The sequence below is a fragment of the Mchenga conophoros genome, linkage group LG9 (genome assembly GCF_057382185.1).
Source record: "Mchenga conophoros isolate Kocher_MC1m ecotype Shallow Benthic linkage group LG9, M_conophoros_male_GT1.1, whole genome shotgun sequence".
Lineage (NCBI taxonomy): Eukaryota > Metazoa > Chordata > Actinopteri > Cichliformes > Cichlidae > Mchenga > Mchenga conophoros.
In genome coordinates, this window is record NC_140534.1 from 20,436,673 (window position 1) to 20,454,453 (window position 17,781).

Here is a 17,781-nt window from a genome sequence, read left to right on the forward strand (position 1 = left end):
AGTGGTTCAAGAACTGTACTCATGTCATCCCGTTTTCAAAGAACAGAGAAAAGAGAAGGTGCTTTCAGCTGGTCCTTTATTTCCCAACGGTTCACCACAGAGGATGGATCCGCATATTTGATTTGACACAGATTTTATGTCGGCAGTCCTTCCTGATCCATCCCTCCCATTTATCAGGGTTTGGGACGCTAGTATATTTTCATATTTTCTACATTGCAGAAGTCTGAACTTCATGATGTCACATTAACAGTACAGATGCAGTGTCTTTAGTACCGGGGCAAAACAAAGGCAGAGTTGTGGTAAAAATAAGGCACACCCTGCTTTTACTAATCAAATGCACTGGTCATTAGCAAATGTGAGCACTGCCATAGAAACAGACGTTTTTCCTGTCTGGAGCACTGACACTTGTTTGCCAGGAAGGAACGACATCTGCAATGCAGTGTCTAACTGTTCTTAGAGAAGGAAAAGCTGCTGTCCATCTGTGTTGGAGAGGCTATATGACCATTTCCAAATAATTAAAAGTGCATCATTCTACAGTGAGAACATGGAAAATTCAAGACAATTGTTAATCTTGCCAGAAGTGGACATCGCGGCAAGTTCACCCCCAGAGCATCTCAGACTCTACAGGCCTCAGTTAGCATCTTAGATCTTAACATTAGTTAACAGGCTGAAGTATGGCTAGTCGTTCTAATCAGTAGACACTGGGGTGTACTTAATTTTTCCACAAACTGCTTCTGCATTTTCATGATTTACTGATAATGACACTGTGTGATATGTCACGTGCTGCTGTCCATCTAAGGTTATATTTACCAAATTTTAAGACTTGGTAAGGAGAGCATTACTTCTATTATGTCCCAATATAAAAAATGTAGAATTGGCAAAAGGTCTAACTTTCTTTTTGCCATGACGACACATTAGCTACCTCTAAGGGAGACTATAATTAAATGTTAAACTCTCTCTTTTTTAATATCTGTCTGTTTGCTGGTAAGATTTATAATACATCAAGGGTTAATGAAATATCCACAGATAATCCTTATGTACCCATATGTCTTCAAAATAAAAGCTGTTCTAACATTTTCAGCACATTTATAGAAATATGTCAAAGTAAAATATATGCAAAGGTACAGGACTTTTAATTTAACTGATTGAGGAAAGGTTGAGTTTATGTGAACAATGTAATGAAGTCTTAAGAGCTTGAAAAGAAGGCCACTGGACTTCTTTTGTCAAGCTCCTGAAGCTACCATGACCTGGACAACTGAGAACCTACACAGACATAACGTAATGAAGTAAGTTTCACAGGACAAGAGAAAATAAAATACTAACATGGCACACTATGCTTACCAAACAAAAAGAATAAAAGGCCATTTAGGATAACTAAAAGACAGGTACTGTAAGATGAAACAGAGTTCATGTGAATGAAGGAGAAAACTGTGACATCTATGTTGTCAGTGTTAGGTCATGTTAGCTTTTGACCATTTAATTTGCCTTTTTGCATCTTTTGCATGAAATACACTTCAGCAATGACTGACTTTAAGTCAGACTGTGTTCCATTTCCTCCCTTGGAGGAAAAAGTGCCAGACCATCATTCCAGAGCACGCCGGCAGCACTAAACGTAGGGTTTAACAGACAGGCATGCACAAAATGACGACATGCTCATTAGAACAAAACAACCCGCTAAAGGTTGCACGTCACGTCTTATTCCACCACCACAAAAAGATCTTCACACAGAGGTGAGATAGTAGCATGAGAAAGTATGATTCCCCATGCTCTTAATCATCACTTTAACCAGAGGGCCATTTAAGGTACCATTGCATTTTACAAGTTAGGCAGTTATGAAGCCGGTATGACACACCGTGTTTGTCTTTATCAGTGGACGTTAAGTATGTCTGAATTTATGAATAACAAAAAGTAGTGTATTAAAGGTTTGTTTTATCTGGTCTCGTTTAGTGTTTGGTTTTTGTCTGTTTTTTAATCATCATTTTTATTGAAATGTTATTACAAGTCTATTATATTATATGTGTGACTATTACATGTCTTATGTAACTGGTTACGATTCTTTGTATACTTAAAACACTGGTTTGTATCTGCTCTCTTGTGCAAGTTATTTTTATGGCATTTTCGGTTACACCATATTTTTCCTGTACTAATTTTACACATTGGTGCTTTATTGTTGATTTAATGGCTAACCTAACATGTGACCATGGGTAACAGTTACAGTGGTCTTTCTCCACTGAAAGCCAAAAGGATTACAAAACAGTTATTATGGCAATAAAAGACAAAGATTCAGTGTTAAGCAGAACTTGTTGACTAATTTTACGTAAATGCCTTTTGCTCCAGTGATTGTCTGGTTTGTTTGAATTTCTTTTTAGGAGCTTAGTTTCCACAAATTACACAACATATAACAATTTCATCAGTATAAGAAAACAACACAAAAATAAAACTAATGTCACAATTCACCATGGAGCCCATAACGCGCAGCAAAAGCAATTTTTGCTACTTTGGGTGTCGACACAAACCCTGCTTTAAAGCTCTCAGAGCCCCCCGGCTTTGCCGTGCATGCATGACTTCTCATTCACTAATCACAGGGGACTGTTTGCACGACCCCCTCCCTTATGACATCCCACCCAGACTCCCATTGTTTCCGCAAGGGATGATTCAGACAGTGGCGTGCTGGATATGAAGTAAACCATAGCTCAATGGACCCAGATTAGAGTGTGTGTTTGTGTGGGTCCATAATGTCAAACTCACATCAACCAGCCAGACGTCATTCACTCTGGTGTCTTTAAATCTATGGAATAGAGAAAAAACATAGTTGTAACCATTCAGCTGAGACTAGACAGAAATGACAAGTTCTGACAATCAAATAAATCACATTAAAATTAATGAATAATAAAATCAAATGAAATACCACAAAAGACTGTGAGTATACCATATGGGTAAATCTCCCCACAGCAATCCAAACTCATATTTAACGTAAGAATCATATTCTCACATTTAAACTGCTGACATCTGGGGGCCTGAAAAAAATCAATTAAAGCCTGTGGCGTGCAGACTACTCTCTGCCCATTGATGAGCTAATGTTTAAATTGTCATTGGCAAAACCATGAAAAATGTTCCAATACAAAGACAGGCTTATTACACACAAGAGAGATAATCTACAGAGACTTTTCACCACAGGCATCCAATTAAAAAAAATAAAGCACTGTGCAACTAGAAAGAGAGGAAATCAGCATCACCACCATGTATTTTTTTTCTGTTAATGCAACCACTGCAATGTGGGCACTTTTTACCATGCAGGGTTTAGAGCATTGCTAAAGTACAGGAAGTAGGAGCAGTGAGCCACTTTGCATCCACACGGAGCATGATTACTAAACTCGGAAGTTGCCGTAGCAGGAAGCTGAATTGGTGAATCAGTGAAGGGGGGAAAGCACATAGTAGTGCATCACTTACGTGTCATCTAGGTCTTCAACAAATGCAAGCACCGCTGAACTCAGGAAAGCCGCTATAACTGTGACGGTAAAAGAAAACATTGAAATCAGACAAGGTGTTTATCTCAATGTGAAGCTTTACAGCTTTAAGGTTTCTTTTCCTCCCCAGCATTAAACCTCATGACTGAAGCATCACCAGCTAAAGCTGTCGCCCCTCCGGCTAACTGTGCTTCAGTTTGAGCCGCATTTTCACCAACGGCAGCTGCTAGGGGCCTTTAAACTGATGCTGGGATAGCGTGTGTGGGCCACTGTTATTCATACAGGAAATACAAAAGCTGAACATACCTCCACAAGCCAGGGAAGCTTTTACTTCTGCCATTGCTTCGAGTGGAAACAGCAAGCAGGAAACAACCGCTAAATCGACCTCCCTCCGCGCATGCGCCGGGTTGCGCAGCCTCCTGAAGGGGTTACCAAACAAAACGGTTCCTCCTTTAGCTTTTTTTTGTAGTTTAATTTTGTTTTAATAGTATTTAAATCACTTTTGATCTGTACCACTTACTACATTTTTTACAGAAGATTTTCATCGACGTTTACGCCATGTTTACGGTCTATTTTTTCCACTTTATGAACGTACACAAATGCAAAAATATAAGTATTTATACTGATGAAACTGCAAGTCAAGGTTTGTGATGCAGGTCGTCCTAATAAACAGGTGGTTAATAACAAATAATTAATGAATATTTATTGTGTTATGTTCAATTTAGTTTTTTATTTTTACATTCCGTTGATAGAACATTTTTTCCACAGTTAAATAGAATAACAAAGATTATCTAATGAAAACAACACAAGGTGTTGATGTTGATCTGTTTGTTACGGGGGGCCTGGTTGCTGTAATTATTTACTTACTTCATCTTGTTGCTGTTTCTTATTTTACAGTTTCCCCCCTTTTTTTAAATCAGCAACCTTTTAACTGTACTGAATTTTGAAGAAGCGACACTGATGATGACTACCTGTACCCACCATCAGGTGTCGCTCTAAGATAACGGGCAGCGGGCCAAGCACCTCAATGCCTGTGTACTTCCATAGAATAAAGTGATCATATACAATAAATATCATCAATATTACCATACATCTCTGTCTTCACTTTCTTTTTAGTAGCATCTTAAATACATAAACATTAAAATACTACCAGAATAAGAGAATTTGCCAGTGATTGCCGTCCAAATTTGTGCACTGCTTCCAATAAGGCTCCAGCAACTTGGAATATTTGCTTCTGATATTCATATTTACAAATCATGATTTCCCAACCAAATATTCTCCACTTCTTTGAGTTTGTGGATGAGTATTGTGCACTTATCACTGAATGCCTCTGAATCTCATATCCAACACTAATGATTGTAGCCACCTTGCTTCTCAAGTTACCCACAGTCTACATCTGCCGTTCTATGACCCTAAGGTCCAATCACTTTGTGCACAAAAGACATCACAGGACCATTTGTTTTATTGAAAACGTTTATTTGTTTTGAGAAGGTTTTTTGAATAATAATTTGTAACCAATACTGAATATCTTTAAGGTTATCAAACATGTTTGCACATAAACTTCATCTTAGAAGTTTATAATTAAGATTCATATTTACAAACCAAAGGTTCATCTCACGTATGACGCACACAAGTAAATATACAATACATTACAAGGCATAGAATGGTTGGCTTCACAGAATGTGGCTGAAATTTACAAAATAAATAAGAATATTTTGTGTAACTTTATTTTCCTATTGTCTTCACTTGTCTCTCTTCAAACCTCTGGCTGGCACACCAGGCATGTAGCTTTGTTTCAGAGTTTCACTGGCACTGGAGTACCAGCGTTGTGTTTTTCCTCATTGCATTGAATGCGTTGAGTACCATTTCAGAACTTCATATTCAAAATAAACTGAATGCCATAAGCTTGCAAAAGAGTCGTAAAGAAGGCAGAGGTCTTGCTGGAGTTTTCATTATTAAATATGAACGCCTATGCTCGTTCATCAATATCAGACAATTTCATGTAGAACAAAATCTTGGTCCAGAAATTTTAGTGGGAAATTCCAGTTTTTTTTTCGCACCTTAGACAGAAATGCTTATATACAAAATCAGCACGTCATTCTTGTTCAAAAAACAAGAAGAGAAAGCATGAAATACTTTTGTATCCTGTGAAAGAGCTGTACTTTCTCACGGGGTGAATAGTGATCATGACTGTGTTACTAAACAGATTCATGTGGAGGATCGCCATGCTGACGGCTCATGTGCCAAGTTTGTGGAGGGCTGAATGCCTTTGTATTTGGAAGGGCAGGAACCTGGACACAAGCTGTTAAGTTACATTGTAAGGCCACGGTGACTCCTGCAGTGACAAAACCGCTGAAGCAAAGACAGCTAACACAACACAAATATACATTTTTAGCATTTGGGTCACATTCAAAGCCTCTGCAATGCACCACTGAGTTCTCAGTTTCAGAAGTAAAAGTGCCCTCCTTATAGTACAAACATACAAAGGCGTGAATTTTAACCAATTGTTTGCCTTGCTTCACAACTTTTCCTATAGAAACTTGTAGTACAGCAAAGTTGTTTGTCTTCTTTACATAAAGAGAGGACTTGTTCTGTAGACTCCCACACTCAGCTGTCTGACTGAACCCACTCATGTCATCTTACAAAAGTGACCTCAATGGAGCCTTTAAACAAAGCTTTCTTTGCCCCATTTTATCACTCATCAGAAAACAACAGCAGAGACATGATTCTGTTTTCCACAGGCTACACTCACTCTTGACACCAAATTATTCCTTTATGGGCAAAAAAATATGAGCATTTTTATGAAGCTACATGTCTAACATCACAATTCATAATTCAGACAAAACTAATACAAAAAACGTCTCATCAACATCAAACTCGGCAGCATTTATCTGAACACAAAGCAACAACATAACAACCAAACTTTGTATTTTCTTTATATTATTTTAACTGACAGCAGTCCAAGGCCCAACTGAAGCATGAAAAGGAATCTCCTGCTGATGTTTATGCTGCTGGAGGATAAGATAACAATTCTTGCTCAATTCACCATCATAATCAAAACCTCTGTGGTTCAGTCATGGGACAGATGCAAAATTGAAAACCTTGCCCCCCAGTTTGTGGACTGGTGTTTGCTTTGATTGGTCAAATAGGACTCAAAAAGCCCTGCGCACACTTCAGTGCCTTTAATTTAGCAATTGCAACAATTTGTCACAGGTAACATCTCCAAGACTAGCTAAATTCCACAAGTGTCTATCATCAGAGCCCATGTTTTCTAGTTTCATTCAGCTTTCAGTGTACTGTCATACCAAAGATCCTGCTGCATGACACAGCAACAAAATCAGAGTTTTCCTGTGAGTTTTAAGCTTTTACAAAAAACTTAATGCAGGTGGAAACTGCACCACACAACAACAACAAAAAAAAATCCTATAAAAATCTCCTTAACTGTTTTTTGTTTTTGTCTTTTTTCCTAAGTGGCATCACTTCAGGAATCAGAGAACATGATAAACCTTAAAGATCCATCTCTTAGGTCCATGAGAGAAAATCATGAATGTTTCCATAAATTACTTTTGCTTCTTAATTTCCACTGTTGCGTAGTCGCCACTACAATCACACCCCAACCTACAGATTTTAGTTCTTTTAAGTTGCCAAACAGCACGTTAAAAGTGTCACTGAGGATCTATACTGTGTGGCTGCCTCAGGTACATCATCTGAAAGCCTTTTGAAGTGGGGAAAAAAAGTAAGGCTCTGGATGAGGCACATCGGTGATGTCACATAAAGTGGATGAAAACAAAGGCGTGCTGCTGTAGCGCTCCTCTAATACTACTGTGCAAACTGTACACCCAGCCAACTCCAAAATGACCAATGCTTATTTAAAAAGTTCTTAAAGTCGCTGGAATAAGCAGCAGCTACGTGGTGTGCAGCATTGCATAGTTGAGTTCCACTGAGGACTACATATTACAGCGTGACAAGCCATCATCGACAAGCATCTGGTAGATCAATGCTCATTCCAGGATGTCTGTTTCAAATGGGACCAGATGGTAGTAGGAGAGGTTGGTGACATATGCTTCTGTTTCTTCATCACACACATCTGTTTCCAATGGCAAAAACTCTGTTCCATCTTCATACCTGGCAATAAAATGAAAGACATACTGGGTTAACCCAGGCCTGTGTAGTTTACCCCAGGAATCAAAGGTGTGATGTAAGTGTCAACATCAAAACACTGACAAAACCTTAGAACTGTGCTGCCATTTATGGGTGATTTACATTGTTTTTGTGTTTCTGTGAAGTACCGAGAGGAATGTGTTCCTCTTTTGCTTTCTACACACACACCCAGGGAAGGAAGAGCTGCACAGACACACTTCCTGTGCTATGTGAAGCGGGTGGAGGGTCCTGGGGTAGGTTCACATTCTAGGACCTCTTTACTCACCAAAGCATTTATTGTATACACTCAAAGGCAAGCATGGAAATCCTCACATTTGTGAGAAGGCAAGTAGGTAGTTTCTTACTCTGAAGTGGCCTTCAAACCTACAACTGTGTTAAACTCACTCTGGCCCTTAATGTGATTTTAAACATAGCTTTCTTGCTCAGTAACATATGCAAAGGCAGATATAATTAATGACTGAGCGATCCTTATACTCACGTATGTTCTACAGAGTCGGTCGATGAAGGTCTCTCTTTTTCTTCGGGGATACTGTGATCGAACACGATGGTTTCTGTGTTGGCCAGACAAAATCCATTGGACCGCATGATTTCTGGAAAATGCAGAGAGGAATATTACATCATCCTTAAAGAAATCATGAAAAATAACTGAAATGTAGTTATATTCACATTAAATAAGTATATGAACCTGATATCTTGATTGGACTGTCAAAGCATGGCTGGATTCTGTGGACTTTGTCGTTCCTTAGCACCTGATCCAGGGGCGACCGCTCAAAGAAAGTCAGCATCACCTCTGATCTGGAATACTAAAGAAAGAGGTTTTTGAGTACAGAGCTGATGTGCTCATGTAAGAAGCTTTTATAAGTCTATATGACATGCCATCAGATGAAATACCAACCTTGCATGGCATGTTGATTGCATTCTTCAGTAGCCTTTCCACTTCGTTTAACTTCTCCTCGATGTCGGTCGCTTCTTTGATTTTCACCAGCCCTGAAAGAAACAAAAAGAACTCTAAATGATTGCGGTACGCTGGATTTGGCTGCTGATTTGAATTCCTGTCAGTGAAATAAAGCTCTATTAACTTGATTCCTTCGATTTAAAACCATCCACTGGATCTCCATGAAGTGTTTTACATCCGTTCATGTCACAGGCCGCCGAGGCAGACCATGTGTGGGTTAGCGTTGAGGACCCAGGAGCAGACAGAGGCGAGGGGATGAAACTTTAAAGTCCAAAAATAACCTTTATTTTGCTAGTTGCAGGTGATAACATACAGAGTTAACTGAGAAAATACCGAGTCAAATAAGACCTAGAACTACAACTTAAACTGCGACAATAAACTATGATCAGACATGGGGTAAGAAACACAGACAACACGACGCTGAACACAGGAAGACTGAAGACTTAAATACACACATGAGGTGATCAGGAGAAGTGGAGACACATGAGGACACAGCTGACTCGAATGAAACATAATGACAACACAGGGGAAAATTACACAGGACACACTAACATGAGACACGGACCTTCAAAGTAAAACAGGAAACATGACAGGCACAGACTAGACACTGAACTAAACCTAAGAACAAACCCTTAACCAGAATAACACTGAAACTTAGGATTATAATATTCAAAACAGGACAACTAAAGAATCAGAAAACAAACCATAATACAGAAAAAACACCAAAATACAAGAAACTGAAAATACTGGGTCAAAATGACGCAGAACCATGACAGTTCAAGAGCCCTGGATGATAAATAGTCTTGCTTTTAGCCTTTGAGCTTCCTTTGGGGTCAAACATTTTCCTTAAAAGCATTGCATTATTATGACCTATTCAATGTTACTCACTTCACCTGTCAGTCTTTTTAATATTGTAAAAAGTGTATCGCAACAACTCTAAGACACAGTGAAATTTGACGCAGCGGTGCCTTTAGTATAGATGTTTTTGGTGAGCCCTTATCATTTGTACATAGAGACGGATGTACAAAGAAACTTTCCCTCCATGAAAAGGCCAAGTGTAACTATTTCTGCACCTAGAAAATGAAAGAGGGCAAGCTCTACGACCTTTACAGCCATCACTGTGTTAGCTTTCTGTAGGTCAAGACACAAATGCCAGACAGATTTTAATTCATCCCAACTCTTGAAAAAGACTGGCTCAAATGCAAGAGTCCTTTTTATTTCGGTAACCTTTTTCCTCACAATGCCCCATGATATTTACCTCTCGTAGGAGGAGAGAAAAACAGACCACATACCATTGTCCTTAGAGCAAGAGCAGGGTGCACACTAACACTGTAAAACTGCCACCGCAATTGCTGGCATTTGTATAACAGCAGTAATAACAGAGGAAAGTAATAATAGGTGGTGGAGTGGCTGTAGAACAATGTCTGTGATAGCACGCTAATCCTGCATAAAACTAGGAATGCAATTTAAGAGGCAGTGGGAGCGTAAAATCAGCACATTTGGTAATAGAAGGCTACCGCCGATATGAGTGAGCAAGTCAGCAGAGCATCATTTACAGCCAGCCTGCTGACAAAGGGATGTGGTGAGGAGAATAATGATGAAGACTGCAGCCACAGGGATGTGGCTCTGTCTGAACTGACTGGGACAGATGAAACGTAGTCACACAGTGGTTACATGGAAGCACTGAGTAAGACGACCTCTATGCACACTCACAGGCTCATCCATTTATAATGACCCACAGTGATGACATCACATCCTGGGGGATGTGAAGAGTGATGTGGCAGTTGAATCATGACTAGGTGCCCAATCTGAAGCTTGTGTTGTGCCCTCCTCCTGTTTAACTTGCAAAGTCCTTTCGATATCCGTTTGCCAGAGCGCGGTGCAAGAACAGATACGAGTTTTAGGCGAAGGATGTCAAACTCATTTTATATCGTACAGCCCACTTTGATCCTAAGTAATGAAACTCCTGTTTCTGTTAGTGTAAAGAAGCTTAATTACACATTTATTCTCTGAAATATCTCAATATAAGGAAGTGAAGTACAATTTCAATCCTACGTCTCAATTTTTCTTCGCGATAAAGAAATGCAAACAAAATCTGTCAGCATCTTTGGACTCAAATTGTAAGAAATAAATGTGCAATAATACAGAAAAATTCTGGTAGTGCATTGCCCAGCCTGACTTGTGATTATAAAACAGAAAGTTTTTGTTCATTCACAGAAAGTTATTTTAAACTAAAACAGAAATTTCCATCCATTCGCTTCCGCTTATCCTTTTTTTCAGGGTCGCGGGGGGTGCTGGAGCCTATCCCAGCTGTCATAGGGCGAGAGGCAGGGTACACCCTGGACAGGTCGCCAGTCTGTCGCAGGGCTAACACACAGGGACAGACAACCATTCACACTCACATTCATTCGCACATTCACACCTAGTGACAATTTGGATTTTCCAATTAACCTATCCCCACAAGCTTTAAAACAGAAATTTCTGTTGTAAATAGACACATCGGCCATTTAATTGTTTCTCACTTAGTTACATTGGTATGGTATGAATGGCCATAGGGGTGTTCTTTTTAAGTAGAGTTAAAATGTGTTCTTCACATTTTAGTTCACTAATTTTCTTCATAGTTTTCTTCAACGATCTTTTTTGTTCTTGATAAAAACAAGACGATACCTAAATAAGTACTAACGCACAAGGAAAAAGCAATGATGAAGTTTATCTACACTTTTGTCAAATAAAAAGAAGAAAATGTTCAAGAGAGACAAGATCCAACCAGAACTAATTAAGATGTGTAGAAAGGCGGGGCAAGTTTGGAAGTGATTCAATCAGAAGTAAACTCCTTATGCAGTTAGGTTAGACACACAATTTGATCTGGCCCCGGGAAACAGGGTGGGAACAGGGGTTCAGCTAACTCCCGTGCTCCCTGTTTCTCATGAAAATGTGACAAAATGTCAAAGTAGACAAATTACAAATTTAGATGCCTAAATTAGGACAAAAACTAATTCACATTTTAGTCAAAAGTCTGTGATTAAAATAAATCAAAATTTACTGTCAAAATGAACACTGCTGTCTTTCACAGGCTTATTCTGGTCCCCGGGCCTTATGTTTGACACCCATGTTTTAGGCACTTTAAGATGTTTTACTACTAAAGCTAGTGATAGGTTTGTGTCAATATTCAGTGTTGTAAACATGCAAAAATTAGATAAATGTGTTACAGATTGGTCCACTCGACCAGAAAAATCAGGGAGTAGTGTCAGTAAATAAAAGCAGCTCTATGGAGAGCAAGTAAAAATTGTTTAAAATATGTAGCTGAAGTCAGAAAATAACCTCTTGGATTAAACAAGACAAGCTTCACAATGTTGGAAATGTGTCCATAAAGTTCATTAGGTTGTGTTACAGTTGTTCATATTAATTCAAAACCTCAGGAGGTTTCAAGTGTGAGTCAGCAGTCAGCAGTTAACATCTTAAACGGAAACAAAGCCTGGATGACAACGTCACTGCGGAGACTTCAAACCACACCCTGTCTTGTTAGTTGTTATCCTCGGGGACAGATTTCAAAGTTTGTGTCCACTGATGTAGTGCAGTAATGTTATAAATTAAATGAAAAGAAATACACTTTATTGCATGCATGCACGCAGTCCATCAAGGAATGAATTATGAGGAATAAATCATAAGCATTTAATCTTAGAGATTTGGAGCGATCAAGCTCACAAATTGCTGTTCTTTTCTTCACAGTCTGATCTTGGCTGTGTCTTTGCACATAAATATTTTCAAAGTGGGAACTAGTGGGTAGGGGTGACAACGATGGGACGTTTTTCACTGCATAATCTGGAAGACTGCGTATAACACCAAGACTCAAACGTGTGTGATGTGCCAAAGAGAAGTGTGTGCGTTTCTGCCAGTTGTGCAAGTTGTAACCACTGTTAATCTGGTGTGTGTAGCTTGATTATGTGTCTAATTAGAGAGTGCAAATTTCAGCACGCAACTGCTGCTATCAGTTGGCTTCATACAGTGTTAATCAGTCATAAGGCCCAATGTCGTGTAAGCATGTTATTGTAGATGACAAATACTGATTAATGTTCATTTTAAATCACACAGCAAAACTTTTGGATGAGAAAAAATATTCATTAAAGAAAGTTTGGGGATTTTTCGGGAGCGGATTTTGTGCCATAGCTTTGGAAATCACTCTAACACATCAATATTAGAGTGCTTCGCTAGATTACTGACATGTGTCTCATGAGTTTAACCCAGGATGTCTAATTTTCTGTGTTGGCTAGAATTACATGGTTGTAAACTGATTTTTCTGCTTGGACTTTCTGGTTACAGTGGTGCATGCACTATAAATAATTAAACAACGCTGTCATTGGTGGTATAGAGCAAATTATTCTACAGTGAAACCATTTTCACTTTACCCTACAGTGACCTCACAACCAGCCATTTTGGCTCTTTTTAGTTGTCTCTTAGTAGCTTTCACTTTTGATTACTGTACTTCTATTTTTAAGAAGAACATGTGACTGTGTTTATTTACCTGGGGCTGCTAGTTGGTAAAATGTGATCAGTAATCAGTAGCACTAATTGTAGTCATTATAAAGGTAGATTATTATAAAATGCCATGGTGACGAGAAGCTCTGTAATATTACAAAAAATAGAAGCATGTGTACAACAGGAACTCAGCCGTCCCCACGTCTTCCTCATGCACATTATCTAGTCATCCTATGTTGTAAGAGCCACATTTCACAGTTATCTTCTGCAGGGATCTGATAAGCTGCAGTCAGCAGCACAGTACTTAATCATTCAACCACTAACATGCCACAGTTTGTCAACACATTATTCCCGAATACTTCTGTCATCAAGCCCCAGGCATGGTCAGAAAGAAGATGTTACTTTTATTAGCAAGAAGTTGCACCAAGTTGTTGCTGCAGGCCATTTTAATCTTTACACATGCACACTATATTTCCTGTAAAATCTCTATTTGCAGCCGCTACGTGTATGCTGCCATTTGTTTGGTTTCACAAAGCTGCTTTGTGAAAAGCTGAAATGGCTCAGTTTGATTCAGCTGTCGTTAAGCTGGAAGTTAAAAGAAGACTTTGGCATTTCGAGGAATTTCGTTTCTTGAGTTATGCTTGATGTTGATAGTGTTGCACGTCCAAAGCTCACCTGCCCCTCCGAGATCATTGATAAATGCAGCAATGTTGTTTTGTATTGAGTTTTCTTGATTAGATTAAACAACTATGTTAAATAGCGACGTTTACAGATGACATGAGAGCAGATCGTGTACCTTTGAAAGGTGCTAGGTTAGGTGAATTCTCCTGTCTGTAGCCATTCTGAGCACATTAATGATCAAATTGCCTATTTTCTTCACTCTCATCTCTCATCTAATGCAAATTTTGAACAGACAATGCATGCACATCCCATTTTAAATGTCAAATTGCATGAAAGTGATGTGCACATATTCCTTTTTTATTATACAGTGCATTATAGGTAGTCTGCCAATTTAATAGCCTCTCCACAGTGTCAAAGTGTCACCTTCGCTGCCTACAGAGTAAAAATTGAGGTTGTATTATATTGTTTAGCATTCATATATTACTGTTAAAAAAAAAAAAAAAAAGCCTAAAATAGAGAAACTGCTTGAGTAGGCAACAGAAGCTGACAGTTTGTAAGAGTGATTTCAACGCTGTCTGCGTCTACATTCCTTGATCATATCTAGCTCACATGGAATGTGAGCAATCACTCGCTGTCTGTATGCTCATGGGGTCACATGTAAGGTAAGTGTGATGAGGCCCTGGCAGACCAGCGGTACTAAATATGGGAAGTCCACTCCTCCGCAGTCGCCCTCTTTCTCATCATGACATAAGTCTGAAAAGCTCTGCACGCCTTCCTTGTTGCCTAGACGCAGCACAGAAACAGGAAAACATGACCAGAGCCAGAAATTGTGGCAAAATGGACTGAGAAAGGGCAGACCTATGGTTTTGTTTTTTTTCCTCCCCTCAAGATCTTCAATCAGGGCAGCGATTAGATGGCATGCAAAGGAAATATTAAAAAGGGATAGGAATTCAGGAATTCCTCAATTTCTTTTAACCCTGTGGCTCACAATCCGTCAATGAAATGCTCAAACCAGTTTCAAACACTAAAATGGTCTTGATGTCTCCTTCAGCTTCATTTATCATTGAGCTATAATCAGCATGAGAGTGACAGACGGAATAAAGAAGTGAAAAGTGAGTCATGAGATCAAAAATGTCTCGTCCCAAAATGCATTCCACACTGCACTGGCTGAGGCGAAGCAGCTAGCTGTCAACAACTCTGTCAGCTATTTTAGTGCCTGAGCAGGAAGCCAGCCTTTCCAGTCCCAGCTAAAGGGATGTCTCCAAAACACTGGTATAAGCTCAGCAAGTAGACACGAAAGCAAAGTGCCGAGGGGGGGGGGGGGGGGGGGGGGGGGGTCCTCTCTCACACAGGAGAGGCTGGGAGTTTTGCCAAATTTGTGACAGTTGTGGGGTATCCAAATCCTGAATGCTGGAGGTTCACACATAGTATACCAAAAGACTGCCGTCTGCAAAGCACTGCCTTATATTTTACTGTTTAAATTACCTGATATCAGTAGCACAAAATCTTTCACATTCAGTTTTGGACGAACGTTTTAGTTATATTTACTCAAAATTAAGTGAAGTAATTTAAAAAACAAAAAACAAACAAGTTATTTCTGCAGTAGTTTGTGGCTGGATGGCTCTCCCGCACTTCCATTTAAAAATAAATAAAAATAGAAAGTGGAAAAGAGTGCGGGAAAACCACTAAAAAGACCCCTGGATTAAGCCAGACACAGGTGGTTCAAAGTGACTGTGAAAGGCAAATATTGCAACATGGTCAAAGACAACGTAAACAGTATGCTTTGGTTGGATGCTCAGACACAGTAAAGCCAAGCTTTAACTTGAATACCCCGCTTGCTTTTGAAGGAAAAACCTTCACTTTCATATCTTTAAAAGAATCACCAAATCTGGAGACATGCGATGGCAAAATAGTGTGTCAAATAACTGATGTTAACCTAAAATGCTACCATCTGGACTAACTGTTTATATCTCAACAAGTTTATATTTCAGCACCCATCTTCTGCAAAACTGTGTACTTTTATCCCTCATAATAAAAAATGTGCATAAGCAATAGAAATATTTTTGCCGTGGCCTTTGATCCAAGTTTTAAGCTACCAGAAAAGACTTGCTCCAGCAGCAAGCTTGTGATGTAAGATGTAAAGAACAGATTTCCACACTGAAAGTCTGCATTGGTACTTAAGGATCCCCATAGGGAATCCAGCTCCCACAGAGTCATGGCAACAAATCTTACACATAGTGTGTCCAGTCTTTTAGGTCCTAAATATTGACATAGATTAGAAACATGCTGTCAGCACAGACTTCTATTGATGTGACATCCTAAAGAGCACAATGTTAATTATTAACCTCCAAGGCTCTGAAGCCTTTCAAATTAGAACCAAGCCTTTGCTGATTAAGCTCAATATTTTTCGTGTATTCTGCTTTGTTAATCACCAGCACTTTAATCAGCCCTATGGTGTCAATGGATCATTTGCAGATCTGGATCTGACTGCAATGCACAAAGACAACAACTTCTGTACCAGCTCTTGCAAAATGTAAACAGGAATATAATCTGCAGGAGGATTTCCTTTAGGGAGTCCACCGCAAACTCCAAGACAAACTTTTCAATTAGTTAAAAAAAAAAAAAAAAAAAAAAAAGAAGTGGTCAGTGCTGATTTAGTTCGAGGTAGCTTCATATTGCTGAAAAATGCTGCAAAAGTCTGGTAAATAGTAGAAAACTGAGCTTCAATTATTTCACTAATTACATAGAAATGCCATCTGCAAGTTTAATTGCTTGAAATGCCAAAATTAGTTTTCTTTGTTTCGGGACTTCAGAGTAAATATTTCTCTTCTGGAATCTGAAACTCGTAGTGCTAAAGAGGACAGGGTGGCCAACTTACTTCCTACACTTACAGTATAAATGCAATAGCTACGCTCCTGAACGGGAATATAATAATAGAAATGAGTTATTTCTGATACTGCTCGATCATCGCTTCCTGCCTTGTAGATTAGTAACTGTCACATGTTATCCGCTGTCACACCAACCTTCTATCAGTGGAGATTTGGACAGATCTCGTCTGTCCTCCGGAAAAGACTCCACCAGTCTCCTAAACAGCCGCCCGAGATCAGAGTAACTGCGATGCAAGTATAAAATGTTCCTGTCAGACCACTCGGTCCTGATCTCGAAAAACTCCTCTTCCTCTCCGCTCTGACTGATAATAAGTCTCCGGATCCCGTTAACCCAGCAGTCCCGGACGAACATGTTGACCAGGGACGTCCCTTCAAACACAGCCGATGCCATTCCTCCAAGCCGTCAGTCCAGCATGCTGCGGCGGGCCCGGTGAACAGCAGAATGAGGTGTTCGCGATGACAATGTCAAATACATAAACAAATAAAAGGCAAGGCAACTTTGGTAACTTTTCGACCAGCCTCTGTGTCTGAGCGGCACAGTCTGAGCGGCAGCAGAGTGTGAGCGAGAGGAGGATGATGGCTCAGCCCATCACAGGCGTAATCTCAAACGTGGCATGACTTAGAAAAAAAAAAATAGACTTTAGAGCCAGAGATAACGCCCCTGAAAAACTGATTTGGTAATATTGATCCAAGTGCGGGTTTTTTTCGTCAATTATTGACAAAAAAAAAAAAAAAAAAAAAAAAAAAAAAAAAAAAAAAAAAGAGAGAAAGAAAAGATCCAACACTAAACCCACACCTCTCAGAATAAGACACTGCTCCCTCCCTCTTTGCGCTTCCAGAGCATTTAACCTCACACTTGGATCAGCAGTTGCTTTTCTTTCAGCGCAGTTTCCTCCCCTCTCCCTCCTTTCTTCCTTCCTCCCTCCTTGACAACAGGCTATTATTATGCAGGGAATGCAAAGGGCTGTGAGGACAAAACTGTCCATCTCCTTGTGTATAATCGGGATCGACAGGTTCAATCATTCATTTTCTTTTGCACACTGTCAACTAGTTATTGGTGACCCTGCATGTGAGGTCGCTGCTGTGTATTTCCATAAAAATCAGCACTCCTAATCTTGAAATGAGATGTTTGGAATGAACCACAGGGAGAAAAATGCCCAGAAAGGAGTCCAAAAACAACTTTTGAATGGACTAAAGGTCCTAGTTCTTGGCA

The 17,781-nt window shown here is 39.5% G+C and overlaps 2 protein-coding genes across 2 annotated transcripts in view; both read right to left on the reverse strand.

The window, feature by feature from the left end:
• tmx3b (thioredoxin related transmembrane protein 3b) overlaps positions 1-3,894 on the reverse strand; it is a 36,302-nt gene extending 32,408 nt beyond the window's left edge. The window contains exons 1-3 of the mRNA XM_085286848.1: positions 3,774-3,894; positions 3,451-3,508; positions 2,749-2,788 (exon numbers count right to left, since the gene is read on the reverse strand). Of these exons, the coding sequence (XP_085142974.1) occupies positions 2,749-2,788; positions 3,451-3,508; positions 3,774-3,807 (132 nt within the window). The 5' untranslated portion in view covers positions 3,808-3,894. The remainder of the gene's footprint in view (positions 1-2,748; positions 2,789-3,450; positions 3,509-3,773) is intronic.
• A 1,028-nt stretch (positions 3,895-4,922) lies between these two features.
• pxdc1b (PX domain containing 1b) lies at positions 4,923-17,471 on the reverse strand. The gene is made up of 5 exons (XM_085286850.1): positions 16,704-17,471; positions 8,524-8,615; positions 8,314-8,431; positions 8,107-8,218; positions 4,923-7,592 (listed from the first exon to the last, which is right to left on the reverse strand). The coding sequence occupies exons 1-5, from the start codon at positions 16,957-16,959 to the stop codon at positions 7,469-7,471; spliced, it is 702 nt and encodes a 233-aa protein (XP_085142976.1). The 5' UTR covers positions 16,960-17,471; the 3' UTR covers positions 4,923-7,468.
• Between the last annotated feature and the right edge of the window lie 310 nt (positions 17,472-17,781).

What these genes read in the sequence shown, in the direction of transcription:
- pxdc1b (XM_085286850.1), bottom strand. Translation starts at nt 16,959, where the DNA reads ATGGCATCGGCTGTGTTTGAAGGGACGTCCCTGGTCAACATGTTCGTC. An exon ending in CAATCAACATGCCATGCAAG is followed by an intron (nt 8,432 to 8,523) that starts GTTGGTATTTCA and finishes CTCTTTCTTTAG; the next exon opens with TATTCCAGATCAGAGGTGAT. An exon ending in CAGTCCAATCAAGATATCAG is followed by an intron (nt 8,219 to 8,313) that starts GTTCATATACTT and finishes TGCATTTTCCAG; the next exon opens with AAATCATGCGGTCCAATGGA.